We start from the raw sequence: 19,312 nt of genomic DNA on the forward strand, positions 1-19,312 counted from the left end.
AAATGGTGGCTGTAAAAAAAAAGAAAGAGAAAAAGCCCATCAGGAAGTTTCCATCAGCAGCTCATGGCCATAACCACCATGCCCATCCCCTCCCTCCACTCATCATCCCCGTCCATCCCTCGGACTCTGCCCACCCACTCTGTAACCAGGTTTTCCCCAGCTGCCAGTCTAAACAAGACCTTGCAGTGATGCTCAGCGCTCTCACATTGCTCCCTCCCCCCGCCCTGCTGTCTGAAAGCCTGGGGCTAATTTATTTTTTTTTTCTTCCTCTCAAGACTTTAAGTTTTCCTGCCTCACGTACTAGTTTATTGCTGGGTCAGGGGGCAGGGGTTTGCATGCTGGTTTTATAGGGTCCCTCCAGAGCCGGCTTCAAAAAGCTCCCAGTTCATAAATGGGGGGTTTGTATTAACCGCCTTATTTTGATGGGGAGAGGTGCTCTTAGAAGTGAAATAATCAATGTTTTGTAAGCTTTAAGGGTAACATAGCTTTGGGTTTCATCTAACCAAACCGCTCTGCGAGCACAAAAAAAAGTGACTAATTTAAAAAAACCCACATTTTTATCAGAAATCCTCCCCTAGCCCGATACGCACCTTTTGAGGTTGCTCCTTGAGTTAAACAACCCAGAGGGACTTTTCCACAGGGAAGCCCCACAGCTTGGCTGTGCCCAGACTGCTGCTGCCAGCGGCCGAAGCAATGCAGAGAGCTGGCGTTAAGGTAAATAAAATGTGGGGCCACTTCAGCGCAGTGTTATCCCAGGTAGGGCTTAGCAAGAGAAAGCAGGGCTGGAGGTGAGCTTGTACTGACTTCCCCTGCACAGAGCTGTGCGGTGAATTCCCTCCTGTCCCATGGATACACACCTCATCTCCTCCTCCAGAACATGCCGAAATGTTTAAAATGCTCTGGAAATTAAACTCTTCCCATTCATCCTTCTCTCAAAAAATCTCAGCCTACCAGGGAAGATGGGCACCCCCTCCAAACTAGCTTGGCCCCTGGCTTTTGCCAGCTGCAGAGAAAACCACCAGTTCTTGGTAAGAGTACTGAATTACACGCTGGCTTACATCAGATTTACTCCTCCTGTTCTTTGCTCTAGCTGCTCTATTAATTTTCAAATGCCTCAAGCAATTACCAGACCTGGGAAACAGTATTTTCGGGGAGCAGCACCCACAAATAACTGCAATAAACCCTGCTGTTAAAAGAAGAGGGGGGGAAGCAGTCATGGGGGCTGCACTCGCCTGGGTTTAAAGACTATTTTAGTGTGAATTTTCATCAGAAACCGCCTGTGTGTGGCGTTTGGGAGCATCTCCCCAGGGGCTGTGGGGGAGCTCACACCCTTTCCCCACCCATACTGCTTTTGAGGTCCCAAGCACTGCTCCCAGGGGGATATGGGGTGCGGAGGGGCGGCCGCGGGTGCTTCCTGGGGGCAGGTTTGGGATGTGAGGGCTCCATATGGCTGGAAGGGATTAGCCTGGAGGATTAGATGAGCAGAGAGGAGGGGAAAGTTGCTGCAATCCCCCCGCCCCTCCCCAAAACCCCTCATGTCTGACCCCTGGCAGATGCGCAAGGATGATTTCTGGGGACAATTAGTGCCGCTTTGGTTTTGGCTGTGGCCCCGGAGCCACAGCCCAGTCTCTGTGCTGCCAGGGCAGAGCGATGGCCACAGCCTGGGCTGGGATCCTGTGCCGGAGGGTGATGAGGAAAGCTGGGGTTTTCCTCCTGCCCCTGCCTCACACCCACGAGTCACTTGTGTTTCAAACCTGAGCTGTTTGCTCAAGCTTTAAGCATGCCCAGAGAGAGCATCGGTGGTGCTCGGTGCTGCGCCACGCTGCTCGGACAAACCCACTCTCCAGGGACGGGCGAGCCTGGGATATGGCACTCGGGAAGTCCCATGCGTTGTGACCTTGCCAGTGGCCATCTGGGGCTTGGGAGGGGCCGGCACCGCTGCTGCAGGATGCAGGGGTGTAGGATGCTCTGCGGCTCCGTAGCTCTGCAGCAAAATGCTGCATGGATGCAGAGGTGTAGGATGCTCTGCAGCTCCATACCTGGGCAGCACTCTGGTGTAAAGCACTGCATGGAGGACAGAATATTTTTACCATTTTTAAAACATCACCCTGGAAATTGTAGGAATCGTGCTGAGGCACAATGGCTTTTCTCCATGCACACCAGCGAGGGCATCACTCAGTCACAAAACCCATCTTGCTTGGGATTGGGGTTTGCCAACAGCTTTCCTTGTGATGCCCCGGTGTTGCTGTCCCAGCAAAGGCTCATCAAGGGCTGGGTTGGCTGTCAGAGCATGACCGCAGCCTCACAAAAGACTTCCAAGCCCATACTTGCTCCTCAGGACACATCAAGGGTGCAGAAACCTGTTGGGCTCATCATGGCAATGCTCCCAGGAGGGTGGGTGCTATAGGATGGGTCCTATAGCATGGGTGCTACTTGAGTGATGGGTAGGACAAAAGCCCATGGCCATCATTGCTACTGAATACAGCAGTCCTCAAAATTTGCAGGAGGTCCATCCATCCCAGTTAATTTAGGGCTTTGATGAGCTGCCCTGGGTCTGGCTGCGGCGGTGCCGGCTGCTCCTGTGCAAAGTCCACTGCCTTCCTCCCCATCTGCCTCACCAGGGTTTATACGAGGTGCCGGACTTTGTACCCGCACAGCCAGTCACAGCCCTTATTTAAGTCAGCTGCTGCCTCTGCCTCAATTTAAGGCATTTGCATCCCTCCACCAGCATATTTAATAGAAGATGTTGTGCAGAGAAGATGCTACGAGGCATCTTCAAACATCAACAAAGCCACTTCTGTTAAAAATTATGATTTTTTTTTTTTCTGTTAACCTGCCGCTTTGTTAGAGAAGAGGATTTGATTTTTTTTCTTTTTTAAAGGCTCGCTGTGGTAAAACTTCACTCTTCACAGATCAGCAGGCACATCCATCAGGGGCCGCTGCGAGTGGGGACGGATGCTCAGCTGCCTCCGTAGGTACACAAAACCTGTTTGAACGCCTGCAAAAGGTTACAGCGGCGCATAAAAAGCGCCGCTGTAACCTTTTGCAGGCGTTCAAACGGGCTTTGTGTTATTACACGAAGATGGTGGCCGTCAGCATCTTGTTGGGGACGGGCAGATGGTGTTCACCTGCTCTGGACCAACTTCTTTTGCCCTTTGCCTTTGGTGTCGCGGAATAATACCAGGGCAGCTGCTAGCAGTAAAATAGGCTTAAGCAAATGGGATATTTTGGCATTCAAGTGCATGACAAGAATGGGAGTATTTGCATTAATCCCTCCTCTCTTTCCCCACAGCGGGAGAGGATGGAGAAAACGGGGAGGTTTTCCCGCGGGGCAGAGCCAGGTCCTGGTCTCCTCCGGCTGGACCAGGGGTGGGAAGTCCCGGATGCTGTGCCGGGGTGTTGGTGCTCCATCCCACAGCATCTCGCAGCCCCCACAATGGAAATGGATGTTTTTTTGGGGAGGTGGTGGTTCCCGCTGCACTGCAAAGGCAGGCGCTGGGAAGGGGGGGTGTCTCACCTCCTTCCCTGGATCTGGATGAGGATTAGGAACTGGACATCACTGGCACCCCATGCAAACTCACAGTTTATTTTGTATTATTTTTGATTGCAAACAACAGCCGATGAGATTGGCTAGCTGAAACACAAGGTGGCAAAGACAAAAATAATTTAAGAAAAAATAGTAATTCTAATCTGCACCCAGCTTTAATGGGGAAGTCACTGCCAGGCACTGGATGCCTTCGGGGCATTTTGCGGTGTGCCGGCTAGCTGATGGGATTGGCAGTATCCTCGTTAGTTGTTAGTAAATCCTTTGGACAAGTTAAAACTATGTTTTTTCAAATGCACGTGGTGCGATGGCGCGGCGTTTTTCTAAAGTCGCGGATTATGGGGTTTTTTTTCTCTTTTAAATTAGATTACCAATTTAAAACTAGCTTTTCTTGTAACCCCTTCCAAAATTCGCTTGGCAATTTCAATCTGGAAGAAGGCAGAAGCAGAGGAGCAGTGATTTGTACAGGCGCTGGGAAGCAGAAGTCCGGCTGCCAACAGCAGCAGCCTCCCTTGCACCTCATCGCCAAATTATTATTATTTTTTTGAGAGGGAGGCAGTATTTTTCCTTAATCTGAGCTTTTCAAAGGCCGGTAAAGGGGAGGACTTCATTTCAGCTGTGATGCTTAAGGCAAGGATGGAAGGCGAGCCGGTGCACGTGCCGACGAGCATCCAGCCATGCAACCCCACATAATTATACCCCAACAGCAGCAGTGTGAGGCGAGGGGCATCACAGGGAGTAAATTCCCATCTGCTTTAACCACCAGAACTTTGCAGAAAACTCCAGCAAATTACCTTTCCCAGCAGTTTTGCTTGCTGGGGCTATTGCCCTTTTGGTTTTAAAAATAATAATCATTTTTTTTAAAATCTGAAATTAATCTGTAAGCTTTGCATAAAGCTTGTGTAGGCACATCAGGAGCGAATCCAGGAGGAACTTCCAAGTGTCCGGTGCAGGAGAAAATACAGGTTGGTGCGAGGAGCTGCACCATGGCGGTGGCTGGGTGGCCCTCAGTAGAGCTGAGCATCCTGCGCTGATAGATGAGCAGTAGATTAATAGTCCTAAGCAATTGCATTATCTAATGAAAATTTTATATAATTATTTTATATAACTTTTTTGGCAGGTGGACCCTGAAATGGATGGTATTGATTGCTGGAAAAGAGCCTGGCCTGTCTGTTGCTGGAATTATTAGAGGAGAATTGATAGTAATTAATACCTGTGTATTTACAGCATTTTCCAGGCTGCTAATTGCACGCGATCCATTTGAGCTGTTCGGCAGTGAGGAGGGCTCGTACACTAATTTCAAGGTGTAGGCTGGATATGGGTCTTGTGCCAGGGAAGATGCCGCCAGTGGGAGAGCCAGGACCCTCAGGTTCATCTTCACTCCAAGCTGGGGGCGAGGTGACTTAGGGATGCCCGTGGCAAAGCATCCCCAAATACCAGGGATGGGGTGCATCCATGCACCTGAGCACATGGCATGAAGCACCAGAGTGCTTTCCTCTGCAAAGGCCTTCCTAAGTCAGGGCAAGCACTACCAGCAAGCCTGGCTTAACTTCCTAGAAGTTTCCCTTTGTAAACTTTCCCGTACACACGTGCGTGCAAAACCGAGCCTAATTGCATTTAGTCTGTTTTATACCTTCTATGCTTATCCCCTCCCTTCCCCCCCACCCCAGTTCAGTTGCTGTGAAATTTTTGCAGCCCTGCCAAGTTATTTCCTTGGGATATATTTAGAGAAAGCCAGCTCAGCAGAGCGCACTGGGTGTTTGCGTAAGGATGTTTGTAAATGTTAGCAGGAACGCTGTCGGGCTGGCGGAGCAGATGTCCGCGAGATGCTACCAAGAGCCTTATTTACAAACTTGTAAATGACTGAAGGGGTTTCCTTCCCGGGGATAAGGGGGACGCCGATTTAAGAGATTAAAATCCTATTGTTTCGTGGCCGGAGCTGCTGTCTCAGATTATCCTTTACAAGGAGGGGGAAAAAAAAAAAGCAAGCCATGTATTAGCTTGAAACACCGTTCGACTGTTGTGCCTTTTTTTTCTTAAAGCTCAGAGAAAATACGGGACTGGGGGTTGTTTCTTTCTTTTTAAAGGAGGGGAAAAAAGTGGCCGAGTGTGGCTGTTCCCGGCCAGGGTGTACGCTGGCGCTTTGTGTGCTGGGGCTCCCTGTGCCGGGCGGCTCGCAGGTGATGTATTTAAAACAAGCACAAAAAGCTTGTGCTGTTGTAGAAGTATAATTAAGCTGAACTTGTATGCACAGCTTGGTGTCCCACGAGAGCACAGTGATGGTGTTTGGGTGGTGTGGTGATACTGCTACAAGCCCATTTAATCTGTTTTTCTTTTATATCATCCTCTTGCCAGTACTCAAAGCTTCATCCCAGTATCCTTTTACCTTCCTGTGCCCTAAAATGAACCAAATCCAGTTTGTTTTGTCTCTTGGAGCATCCAGCCAAGTGGTTTGCACAGGAGGAAGCAGGACGGTCTCCGGTGTACCCTGGCTGGGGAGCACAGCGTGCCCCAAAAACACCCTGCCCCTACCCGAGAAGCTCTGCAAGCACCGTGTTTTTGAAGTGGGTGCCCGCCACCAGCACACGGGCAAGTAATCACACTCGCATCAGCTGCAGCGGGCTGGTGTTTTATTTATTTTCTATTTTCACACACGTTGAGGCAACACAGGTGCTGGCACCGACCCATGGAGGGGACTGATGCGGGAGAGCATCTGAGGGCTCAGTCCGGAGGAAGCAGTCGGTGTGCCGTCCTCCCCAGCGTTAATCGGGTTACTGCGAGGTGTGGGAGGGTTCTATTATTAAATTTAAAACCTGGCTATATAAGATGAAGGCAGCTTTAACGAGATGAAAAGGCTTAACTGGAGTCCAATTAAATTCCATATTACCTGTTTACGCAGCCTGCTTAAGTCCCGACCTGCACGCTGATTTCTTTAGGCTCCAAAGCCTGTGCTCTAGGCAAAAAAATAAAATCAAAGGAGACAGATGGATACCAGATCACCACCATGTCCTGAGCATCCCCACGTGCTTGTACCAGAGGCAGCTGCCCTTGAGTGCCTTGTGTCTGCGGGGTGTGAGATGCAGCCAAAATCCTCCAGTCCACTCTTCTGGAGAGGAGAGTGAGGGCAAAAACATCTTGAGCCAAAAAAACAAACCGTAGTTCGGTTTTAGGTCTGTGCCATGGAGATATTTTTGCTCTCCCCATCTCGCTGCCAGTTAATGGAGGCAGGGGCTGGCAGAGCGGCCGGTGCTGGTGGTGCTTCCCATGAAGAGAGCATCCTCTCTGCTGCCTGCCAGCACCTTGCACCACTGTTTGGAGGTTATTTTTATTTAAAAAAAAAAGTGTTTGGTGAAAGCCAGCCACAGGATGCTGGGGTGAGCTGTGCAGCTGCCTGTGTGACCCAAAGCTGCTCACCGGGAGTGTGCAGTGGGGACACCAGCTCACGTTTAATGGCAGAGTGAATACCACCGATGGGAACCTGTTTTTCATAGTTAATAGAAACAATCACTTGTGTTGGTGAAGTGTGGTGAGTTTGGGCAGGTGGCAAGCTGGGGCTCAGCTGATGCCCTGCCATCCCGCAGGGTATCGTCTCACCGTGATGCTGGGAGCCTTGCAGGATGGGATGCATTGGGGTGCAGCACCTTAGCCCACCTTCTTGATGCTCTTAGAGGCAGCTCAAGCTTGTCCAGTGATGAGGATGAGGAGGAAGATCCCGTTGCAGCATCCCGAAGGCTGCCATGCAGACAGTGCATCCAGAAAGCTCCCCAGCTTCCCAAACCTTCCCTTGTTGGGTGCTGCCTTTTATTACTGGGGCTACCCCGGGGCTGGGGGCAGCAGCATGCTGTCGCTGGCGGCGATTTCAGCTCACCAGCTTTGTGCTGGCTGCTCTGGTTTTTAAATTCAGCCCCTGAAACCCTCTCAGCCTTGGTGGTGCCTCACAGCTCCTCTCGGGTCGAGTCTGCCACAGGGCGGGGGGCAGGAAACGGCTTGCCGCACCCTGCTCTCAGCAAACCTTCACGCCTAGCAAAGACCTAAACTGCTTTAAAGAAAGTAAATAAATAAAAGCACTGGTCCGCAGCTGCTCCCAGGGCTGTGGGACGAGCGGAGGTGAGCTGTGTTCCCGGCTCAGCCGGCCTGGGAAAGCAAATTTGGGTGACACTGAAATGCTGGTGAGGCAGCTTGGGATGCTCAGGCTGCTCTGGGGACCAAGGAGCTGCTCCGTGCAGCCGCACCAGTGCCTCTTCCCTGCCGCTCAGTTAATACAGCGGAATAACCTGGGTTCTTCCTAAGGATTAGGTTAAGAAAACAAGATGGTTTTAATAGCCCTTTTACATCCTACATAGACTTTAGCCGAAAAACCTAACTGGTTTGGCAGCGCAGCTGAACAGCACATCTTTTCTTTTTCTTTTTTTCCCCTGTTTTAACCTGATGCCAGTGGTCACGAGCGGGCTCCTACCGATAATTCAAGTGCCCAGCTCCTAGCTGTGCTGTTTTGTCCGATTTCCATTGCCTCCTGACCTCCATCCTTCTTTATTTGCAAAGCTATACTTGCAGGCAGCAGTAATAAATCAATTAATGACTCTGATGAATCGTTTAATGGCTGACAAAATAACACTACAGTCAACAGCTTGGATCTCTACAGCAGTACCAGAAGACGCTGGTTGACTCAGGGTAGGGAGACGAAACAGAGACTGTTAGCTCAATTAGTGCAATTAGTGTGCGATTTAAAGGCTTAGACGGCATCTGCTGGCGTACCGAGCCGGTGTGTTAACTGAGAGCTTTGGTTTGGAAGCGAAACGTGGCAATCCAGATTGTCATTGCTCCGCTGGCTTCCACCAAAAAAGTGGAAAAAATCCAATGTATGTAGGGTGAGGAAAAATAAATATATATATATATATATGTATACAGCTATATATGCATGCCCCAGGAACTGCATTTTATTTCCAGCGTGGAGCAAATTTACCATCTAATAAAAGGCAAACGAGCCAACACGCTGGCTGTGCCAGAGCTGTCCTTGCTCATCTCCGTCAGTGGCCTCCGGTGTGCTTTGGTGGAAGGAAATTTGGGGCGTCGCATGCCAACAGGGACCTTTCTGGCTTGGACGTGCTTTCGGTTTGGCGCCGAAACGTGGTGGCAGAGCGAGCTTCATGCTCCCCCACCGTGCTGGCGCTGCGCATCTCCTGCCGGCTTCCGTGGCATCTCCACCTTGCCTGTACCTGCGCTGGCGGGGGGCTTGGGGGTTTTTAGATATTCATCCAGTGAAAGGGGCTGAGCAGGCAAACTCCAGCTGAAATCTCCATAGTCCCTAAAAAGAGTTTCTGAGCCAAAATGATGAAAATAAGCTGGGAGGGCAAAAAAGTCCTAGTTTTCTGGAAATGGGTGCTGGGAAGCCCTTGGGGTTTGGGTGCCAACCCTTGGGGTTTGAGTGCCAACCCTTGGGGTTTGGGTGTTGACACTTGGGGTTTGGGTTGTCACTCTTAGGGTTTGGGAAGTTTGTTCCCACTGTCTTTTCTTCCCTTTTTTCTTTCTTTTCTGGCCCATCCCAAGGGTTTTGCAGAGCTGCTCCAGCCACAGCTACGCTCCCATTGCTTCTGCGGGGCTAAAGGTGCCTTGGTGTTTACCTTAGCGGCGGTGATGGGGAGGGGAATAAAAAAGAAATAAAATGTCACTTCGCAGCCTTGTAAATCATTCATCAAGGGCTGACCAGTTTGGCTCCCATCCTACAATATGCTCAGGGCACTTGTGGGTTTTTAATTACCGAGTTCTGCCAAGCGCCACATGTGCGAGGAACTTTATAATCCCCGTTTATGCCGCGAAGGCATAGGTGAGGTTTCGGGGTGTTTAACGCGGAAAAATACTCTGTGGTTTTGTGGAAAAAAGGGCATTTGCTTCAAGATTTTCTTTGGCTGCTTTGCCCTCCTGCCTTCACTCCCTGTTGCGGAGGGAAGGAGGAGGGCAGTGTACTTTCCCCCTGGATCCCCACATACGTGTCCATCCTCACTCCCCACCACTTTGGGATCCATTTCGCTTTGGGAGATTCCCCCAGCAAAGGATTATGGTGTGCTGGAAATCTCTTGAAACCATAAAATATCACCTTGGCAGCTTTATTGCAGCGCTTGCCGCCTTGGGAGAGAAGCGTTTTGCGTGATAGAGGGTTTAATAAAGGAAATTCCAAATGGGCTCTCTGCAGTTTGGGGCTCGGTCTTAGATATTTTTGCATTAAGAACCGTCATCTGCTTTGCAGAGAAACTGCAATATGTTCATGGCCTTGGATTAAGATTTGGTTTTACTTTTATAGCTGACCCACTTGGGGGGATGGAGGGAGGGGGAGAACTGGGTTCACTCCCTCTCCCGTCTATTTTTGCTGCCGTCTGATGTATAAAAAGAGCCTGGAACGGGCAGGCTTATTTTTCCTGCCAGGACTTTTTTTTTATTAACTGTAAAACCACTCAGATCTGGCCTTTGCTGTTGATGTGGGGAAAGCTGCTCGAGATGCCTTGTTCAGGGGCATGGGGGGAGCATGGTATGCACTGTGCCTGGGGGCACAGGACCCCATAGCTGCAGGGGGACCCCGGTTATTTCGCAAAGGGGGTCTCTTTTTGGGGAATCAGCCTGCGCTGTTGTCTCTGGTGCTGGGGTGGGAAAAGCAACCGCTCATCCGGCGTGGTCCTGGCCTTCATCCCACATCCTGCACAGAGGCTCCTGCTGGAGAGTGTGATGGAGGGGACACAAGGCATGACCCAGGAAGGCACAAGGCAACGATTAGCCTGATGCTTGCCTGCCTCTGCAAGGCTTTCTGGTCCAGAATAGTGAGATTCCCAACCAAATGTGGGAGTCCCACTTTGGCAAGCTTTAGTCCTTAATAATAATCCTTAATTTTCAGGGCTGCCCGAGTCCTGACACCCTGGCTTCCCACTCTGCTTGCATCTTGCAGATGTCACCACATTGGATGCGGCTGGGGGCCAGGCCTGTCTCGGCTGCTGTTGGGACGTGGGGTTTGGTGGGGTCGGGGTGCTCCAAGCTTTGGGATAAAACCAAGCCTGAGCAGGACCACGTGTAGCACATCTGCTCATGGGATTTTCTCAGTGGAAAATTATTCCACCAATTTTTTTCATGGTGGACGATTTTCCTTGGGCCTGCCACATAGTTTTAGGTGGGTAAGTCCATCATAAAAATTCGTGGAGGGAGTAGTTCAGTGATCCAAACCCAATTAATATCACTGAGGTTCCCTTGTAACTGCCCTGGGAATGGGGGTTTGTTTGGCGATGGGTAAATGAGAATGCACTTCAGCAGCACAGGTATCACTTCTATCCTAGCAAGGGCGTGTCAGCAAGGGAAAGATTTTTTTCTTACCATTTTCCTTCTGGGTAGGAGCCTCCCATCACACTGGTACTTTCCCAAGGGGGTTTGGTGCATGCCGCCCTTCCCTCAGCACTGCCAGAGCTGCCTCTTGCACCAGAAAAACCTCTTTTGTCTGTCAATGTACATCACAGAGAGGAAGTAAATACAAATAGAGATGCTGAGCAGGAGCGAGCGGGGTGTCTGGGTACCCTGTGTCTGCCCCGTCCCTCCTTTTTGGTGCCGAGCCACTTGGGTGGCTTGTCCTGGGGAGGCATGAGGTGGATTGTGACCCCACAGATCGGGTGAAATGAATTTGGAAATTTGTAATAAAACCTTGGTGTGCTGCTGAGGTCAGGGAGGCATCTTTTTTGGAGGACAGAACTGAACCAGCGAGCATGTGGGGGGAGGTGGAGTAAAAGAAGCATTTAAAAAGCCTTAAAACAGCTTCTGCCTGAAATGACGCGTTGGATGAGGTTCCTCGGTGGATTAACGAGACTAAATGCCTGGGTAAATGAATAAATAAGCCCCAGAATTATCCCCGGGTTTTGTGCAGCCATCTTCTCCATGAGTGAATCGCAGAGGCCGGTGCCCCTCCAGCTCCGAGCATCCTCTGCTCATTCCCTCATGGAGGGAGGATGCTTGGGGCACGGGGTGTGTTGCTCAGGGCTCTGGAGGTAGCAGGCTAATTGACTCAGTGTGGTGTGGCGGGAGAGACAGCTTTTTTAATGTGTTTTTTTTCTTAACTCCGACTCAAACCCACCATGTTTTCCCTGGTTTTGTTCCCTGCAGAGCGCAGCTGCCGCCCCGAGTCCCGTGCTTGGAAACATTCCCCCGAACGACGGGATGCCCGGGGGCCCCATCCCGCCCGGGTTCTTCCAGGTAGGCTGCCGCTCTTCCCGATGCTCGCCTCCACACCACGCACGTGTTTGCTTACGCTCTGGGTGTCAGCGCTGTTGTGCCTGTGTTTTTTTTTCTGAGGGGATGCTAGGGAAGCAGCATGCCCGCACAGCTGACCTGTCTAGGAATAACTCGCGTTCTGCTGTCCTTCCACATTTGCTTTCTATTTTTTGTGGCCTTAAAGCAAATTTCTTTTTTGCTCGAAGAGGTTACTGTGTATTTACAACCGATGTTTTTTCCAAAGCTGCTTGGTTTGTGTTTGGGTTGGGATTGTATTTGTTCTCCGGTCCTAACAGACGAGCATAATTGAAAACATTCTGGATTTTGATTCCTGAAACTTTTTCCCCCTCCTCTGGTTAACCGCTTGATTTTTTCCAAATGCAATCACTGAAAGCATTAACAAACGCTGGCTGCGGCTGCAGGCAGGAGCGGGCTCCAGCCAAGTCCCCAAATGCCGTGGAGGCACCTTGTAAGCAAATACCTAGCAAAGTCCCCTCGCTCCTTCCGTCTCCCACACCAAGCTCTGACCGAGGAGGGGGTAATGTATGTTTGGAGTGACGCTCATGGAAAGGATCTCGACAAGCACACAGAAAAGGAGTTTTCAAAACTTGAACCGTGGGGTTTTTTTGGGGTTTCTCTGTAATCTCTTTGCATGGCATGAGCCACATTGGTTTGCAGCGGCATAAGCTCTTGGTGCATTAAAATCTTCCTTCTTGAGGAAGAAACACTTGTTCGTGTAACAAATGGGATAAGAGTTGAAAGGAATATTTGTTTTGGCAAGCTGCTTTTTTGTAATCTGGACTTGTGATTTGTATATGGGAGAACTTCTTGGGCAGTAGACAGGCGAACTTGATAAGGCGCTTGTGATTTATTGTGGTGATATCTGAGCCCGATATCGCCGTTCGTGTGTGTGTGGGAAGGGGGAAGGAGGGTCCTGTCTTTTCTTTTTTTTTAGAGAGATCCCATTTCCTGAACATGCTTCTGACAAAGTAAGAATATCTGATATTGATCGAGAACCCTAAAACAGGCAAATCTTGTAGCAGCGCTTGGCGGCACGGGGTGAAGCCAACAGTGGAGATGCTATCTCGCAGGTCATAGCTGCTGCCAGCAATTTGAGTGCCAAGCTGCTGCTTCCAACAAATGTGTCTCCAAAAGTCCTGATCTCGCCCCGCAGTGAAGCTGACTGTCCTTTGGGGCTCCTGCTTCACTCAGAGCTGCGAGGGCTGTAAAACTGGCACGAAGTTAGGGCAAGGCTTCAAGAGTATGGGTTGGCTTTCCCCAAGAGGGGAAGGTGAAGAAGAGGAGTCGCATCTCCCCAGACATGCTGTGCATGCTCCCATGTCAACTCTTTCCGTTGACAGCCTCCAAGCTGTCCCCCCTGCTTTTCTTTCTGCCCTCCTGTAGCATTTTCGCACTGAGGGTCCAATTCAGGAGCAGACAACCTACCCCAGCTCCCTACCTCTTGTGTGGCTGGATCAGGAGCTGCTGGGGAAGGGGGGCTCAAAAGCAGCTCTGCTTTCTTAGGGCCTTTGGTGGGGGTGTCCTGAAAACCCGGCAGAAGTAATGGCACCAGTGCAGGTGTTGTGTGCAGGGATGCTGCCCATCCCCAGAGCTGCCGGAGGGAGGAGAAGACGGGTGCCGATGCATATGGCTCACATGTGACATCTCAAGAGCCTGCCTTTCCTGAAAGCCCTCCAACATCTGGTTTCTCCTCCCAGCCCTGGGGATGGAGGGGAGGAGGGGAGAAGAAAAATCCCACCTTTTAACACAGTCTGAACATCGCCTCCATGAAAGCCCTTCTGATTTATTGCGGGTGCTGGAGCTCATTCCAGCCTCAGGAGATGCTGGAGACCAGCACTTGCAGAGGCGGCTGGAGGCTCAGCGATGAGCTGGTTGCAGCTTGGGGGTAATTTCCTATCTCTGTAGGAAATTAAAGTGCTGAACTGAAGAGGGCAAAATCAGAAAGGTCAGAGGAGATGACAAGGACTTTCTCCACAATTCTCGGTGTGCCAGCCCTGGGAGTGAGCGAGGTTCCACCTCAGACGGTGCCCTCCTCATGCCAGGAGGCCAGAGGATGGAGAGGGCTCAGGGGGTTTCAGCAACTTCCTCTTCTGCACCGTGCTGCAGGCACCAGGGACCTGCAAGGGATATCCCCGAGCGTAGCAAGCATGGGCAGACCATTTTTGAGAGGGTTTAGAGGGCCTGGTCCTGTCCTGACATGGTGGGGCATCACACTGGGAGCTGAGGAGGGAGTCACCATTGAAGCTCAGGTTTCAGAAACCACCCTGGGGGTGCATGAACACCTCCAGCCCTGTGCATTTGAGTGTGCACCACTGTTTGGCAAAGGGAAAAAAACTATGGGCCATTCCTCAGAGTTAGTGGCCCAAAACCCCATGGGAGTGAGCTTGGAGGAGAAGTGGCGGGAAGGGGAGAAGAGAGGATGAGTCCAGGGTGCAGCGCCTGTCTGCAGGCGCCGTCTTGCAGGGAGAGCCCCTTCCCCATGCTGGGGCTCAGAAGCAACCTTTGGGCTGGGGGCCAAGGGAATTGCAGCCCGCAGAGTCTCCCAAAACCTTCCCAAAACCCTGAAACGATGGCAAAGGAGAGGCTCCGGGCACCCTTGGGTTGCCAGGGCATTGTGTGGTGCCAGCCAGCGACATGGCATCAGGCTGCACTCTGGACAAAAGGTGGCTGGGTTGACGGCCAGCGTGGGTAGATGCTTTTATTTAAATCTCTCTCTTTGTCCCATTGAGATGAGCAAGCAAACCCTCTGCTCATCCTCCTAAAGGTCATCAGAGGCGTTCCTGCTTTTGTTTTGAAAGCTGGATTGATGCCGGGGTGCAGATCCCTCAAAGGAGGGACAGGGGAGTGCCAGGGAAATGTGGGAAGGAAAATTAAAAATTGAAAGCAATGAATACCACGCCTTAACACTAAATAAATGGGGGGGGAGCTCAGTCAGCACCCCCCACCGCGACTATGCCTCCTCTTCCCGGTGCAAACTCCCCGCGCCGCCCCGTACCCCGCACGCTGATGAAATGGAAAGTTGACCATAAATCAATGTCGGCGGCTGTGTTAGCTATGCATCAGCGACTCGGCGCCGAGATGCACCAAAACAAAGCACCGGCTGCTCAGTGTTCCCACACTGCCCCCTAATGCAGAGAGGCCTCGGGAGCTGGGGAGGATGGGGGGCTCCAGAGCCCAGGGGGGCTCACCCCAATATCCCCTGCCCTCCCCGCCTCTCCTCCCTGCGTCCCAGGGCGCAGTTCTTTGGGTAAGGTCGCCCACAGCGGGTGAGGATGGTAAAGCAGTGGTAGTAGGAGAGGGTCCATGTTGTCCTGCTCCCTCCTTGGATGCCACCATTTTCCCCTTGCTCGGCTGTCCTGATGTGTCGGTGGGATGTGCCACCACTCTGCAGGTGCTACCATCTATGATCAGCCAGCTCCGGCGAGGCGGCACGAGAGCGGCAAAAACCAGGCTGCCCTTCCCAAAATCCTGGGGCAGAACTCGGTATCAGCCTTGCACCAGGCGGGGTTTGAAGGAAGGTGACTTACGAGCTCGAGGAAAGGAAAACCAAGCATTGGAGAAAGTTTTTTTTCTGGAAGTTTAGTAGGATGCCTGAGGCTTTTGTACCGAGCGTCTGGAGCATATGGTGGGATTTGCAGTCAACTTTCTCTCGGGTGCTCCAGCCAGATGGAGGTGACTGTTCTTGGCTCCGGCTGACACGGGTTTGTTTCCTGAAGAGCTTGTGTTAAACATATTCCTTAAAACCAGGCTCCTGCAGTTGGGAGCCCCAGCTGCAGGCGAGGCAGAGCTCCTGCCCACGGCTGCCTTCCGCCGTCTGCGGGGGAACTTGGCCCGCCTTGCCTTGCCTTGCCTTGCCTTGCCTTGCGTTGCTTTGCCTTGCCCTGCCTTGCCTTGTCCTGCCTTGCCTTGCGTTGCCTTGCCTTGCCCTGCCTTGCCCTGCCTTGCCCTGCCTTGCCTTGCCTTGCCCTCTCTCGGGAAGGTGCGTTTGGGTCCTCAGCTGGCACCACACGCTGGAAGGTCACCGTGGTCTTCCTCTTTGAAGGCACCTGGAGCATCTCTCCTAAAGGCTCCTTCAGAGATATCTTATTTTTTTGTTGACAACTTGCAAAACTTCTCTCTCCTTCAGTGGAAAGAAAGCTCCTATCCAATAAACCCAGGCACATCTTTAATTAATCTCCATCTAATTTATTTTAGTATTTTCTAATGTCAAAACTGGTAGGCAGGGGCAGGTATTTTAAAACACAAGATGCCTTCTTATTGCTAACTCTAAATCGTCGGTATCTCATGGCAGCAATGCTTTGCCTTCTGGTACCATCCTGCATTGTTCTGCTACCCCTAGAGGTGCTTGAAAATGTTTTTAAATAAAAAAACTACCCCATTAGCTGAAAGTATGTAGCCCATAAAACATGATCCATTTGTGGTGAATTACGCTGGAAACATAAATTGACACACACAGAGCTATGATCGCTCGTGCCATTTTCCATCTTTAATATTTTACAAGAACTTTGAGGACTCGAGCTCATGAAAGACAGAGTGGAAATAACCTGATCGCCTGGAAACTCCCCGTAGAAAGCAGCAGCGGCAGCAAACTTGGGTCGTCTGACGGGCCAGGTTGGGCTTTTAAAGTCCCTGTAGTGTAAAGGGGAGAAAAAAAATGAAACAGAGAGGAGGTTGGGGCACCAAGAGCTGTCGGAAACAGTTTCCTCTAACACCGTTTTAGCTGTTTGGGGTTGTTTATTGCGGGTTTTTTGAGGCAGCTACAGGAAGGTGAAGAATAACCCCCTGTGCAAGGCATCCAGTTTGGAAAAAAATGAAAACTTGAGAAATGATGGGGTTTCTCTGGTTGGGGAGAGCACTGGTCTTAATGAGAGTGTATTAACTGCGGAACAGGTCCTGCTCACCCAGCATGGCGCGTCGGACGGAGCTTTGCTGAGGGGATGCAACTCTGGGGAATTTGGGATGTGGAGGAAGCAGGGCTGTGTGTGTTCGGCCTCCTCTTGTAGCAGCACTAGTTAATAACTGCTAAATACACATTTTTTGAGAAAAAAGGGTTGTTCTGTTGGTTGGAGCCCACATGTCATCTCTGCAAAACACTTGTCTCAACTGTCATGATCCATTGGGATCATCTGCTGCTTCCTCTGCAGCAAGGGAAACCCGTGCGAAAAAGCAACCGATCCAGCAGGCGTTCCTGGCCGAACGCAGGTCCCAGCCCTGAAACATCTGCAAATATTTACAGAGATAACAATATCCAGAGGGTCTGCATTTCTGATGAAGCAGAGCAGCCGTGCTGGGAGGGGGCCACGGCGGTTGCAGCCCAGAGGAAGCATTTTGGATGCTGCTTCTTGTTGCTGTTTGAAAAAGCAAGAAAAGAATTTTTAAAAAAAAAAAAAAAAAAGGCCTTTTGCACAAGCTGAGCGTCTGCAGTCGTGTTACCCAGAGTCTGTGCTGGGAGTGGCACCACATGGGATAATGCAACAGCGGAGATGTAGCGGCACCGACCCTGGAGCATCTCAGGGAGCAGCCTTGGAGCGGCGAGGCAGGACCACGCTCTGGAGGATGTATTCAGCAGCACAAACAACTGGTGCTCTCCGGATCCAGTTGCAACGGGGGATTTTTCTCTGGTGAAAATGCTGCTGTGTTTTAGAGATGCTTTTTCTACAATAACCAAATGCTGCTTGCGCTGCGCTGCTCTAAATGCAGACCCAAAGCATCACCTCCGAACTCAGCCAGCGTGCGTGTAGGCGGCCATGTCCCCCACGCATTCGATACCTGTTAACCCCAGACCCTCACGTGCTGGGGGATATGAGAGGGAGGACATCAGGGGTTTAATTAGGGGTTTAATAACTTCAGGATGGGGTCTGCGTGCCTGTCCGGTCAGTACCTGGATAACAGTGACCTCCTCCTTGCAGCGCAGCAAGGCAGGCATTGCGAGTGTGCTGTTGACTCTTGCATCGATGGGACTCGAGGTTTGACCTCTGCGAGTCCTGGTTTTTCCCTTCCACTTGTTTTCATCGCTCGTTCACCTCTGCCCATGTTCCCTACCCCAAATCCTGCAGCTGTGACATGTAGGAAGGGCTTTGGTGGTGGCCAGACCTCATCGGGGGATGCTGTCCTCCATGAGCCGGTGGTGGGAGGTGGCTGCTGCCCCTGACGTGATTTGCACTCGCACAGACAGAGTTAGCCACCTCAGAAGCAAAAATAAGTCAAGTTTCATGCATGGAGAGGACTTCTGCTAAAGGAGGTTGATGCTGCAGTTGGACAGTGGTTTGTTTTCTCCGCTCTGGTGGGATGTGGGTGGAGAAGGCAGTTGTGTTGGCAGCAGGAGGGTTGTCCTGAGGTGCTGTGACCTCTTCCAGCCAAGGCTCACAGGGCAGTAGGAGCAGGGGCTGGTTGCCTTTGGCTCCTGGAGAATAAATGGTGGGACTTCATTTCCCCGGGTGCAGCGGCTGGAGCGGAGAGGCTGGCAGGAGGCTGTTGGTTTAAATCCGCTTGGCTCCATCTCGCCGCCAAACCGTTCAAATTAAAAAAAAAAAAAAAAGGAAAAAAACCCACCCTCTTACTTTATTTACATTGCACTCAAGTTTCCGCCGTACAAAAGATTTGCAGGTGCAAATATGTCCTGCCTTCATTAACTTCCCCTCCCTTTTTAATTTATGTGATTTCAATTTTCCTTCCCTGTACTGTTAATTAGGGGACCCTCTAATCAGTACCATTATCACAGTGGTATTCATGTTTAGGAAAGCTGCTAAACAAATGCTTGCAAAATTGCTAAATGGCTAATTAATGTCTGTTAATTAAGAAAATTGCTCATGGTAACAAACCATGCCATTGCTGGCAGCAGCTAGAAGGCGAACACTTGTTGAAATTAGTAACGAGGCAGGTAGAAAACATCTGCTCCGGCGCCGGTCCTGGAGCCTGCCATCGCTTCCCTTCACCTACTGACAAAGCTCGTTTGCTTTCTCTACCAATTACACCTCCTTTGACTCAAAAAATACTTTTTTTCCCCTTACATTAACACGCACCGGTATATTCTTGCATTGAGCTCGCGGTTTTTCCAAGCAAATTTTCATTTCGTGCTTTTAAGGGAAATTTAAAAAAAAAAAAGAAAAGTGGGCGTTGAAGCCCAAAATGTCAGCGGCTGCTGCATTGCAGCCTTAAACCTGCACCGACTAATCTCTCCTTTTTTCCCCTAGACATCCTTTCTTTGCTCGCAAGCCATTTTACTCGCATCCTTAGGGAATCCACCTCGAGGAAGGATGTTGCATCCGTACAGGCTGGCAATGCAGCCCCGGTTGTGCCGGCCAAACGCTGCCCAGGCACGTGCTGGGACGTGCTCCGCGTCCTCTGCGCTCGCTCCAGCACCTCCAGTGAACCACAGTCAGAAAAAAACCCAAACCCGGAGGTGTTTCCAACCTTTGGGATGAGAGAGGAAAAAATCATATTTTTTTTTTTGATTGGGGATGTTTTTTGTATTTCCCCCAAGCTCAGTGGTCCTCTCCTGCATATTTT

The 19,312-nt window shown here is 50.9% G+C and overlaps 1 protein-coding gene across 6 annotated transcripts in view; it reads left to right on the forward strand.

Moving 5' to 3' along the window:
* The window catches only part of SSBP3 (single stranded DNA binding protein 3), a 55,923-nt gene that overhangs the window by 25,602 nt on the left and 11,009 nt on the right, over positions 1-19,312 (forward strand). For all 6 annotated transcript variants that reach the window (XM_074875986.1, XM_074875984.1, XM_074875982.1 and 3 more), the window contains exon 5: positions 11,675-11,764. In XM_074875986.1, the coding sequence (XP_074732087.1) occupies positions 11,675-11,764 (90 nt within the window). The remainder of the gene's footprint in view (positions 1-11,674; positions 11,765-19,312) is intronic.

This window comes from Strix uralensis, chromosome 8 (assembly GCF_047716275.1).
Source record: "Strix uralensis isolate ZFMK-TIS-50842 chromosome 8, bStrUra1, whole genome shotgun sequence".
Taxonomy (NCBI): Eukaryota; Metazoa; Chordata; class Aves; order Strigiformes; family Strigidae; genus Strix; species Strix uralensis.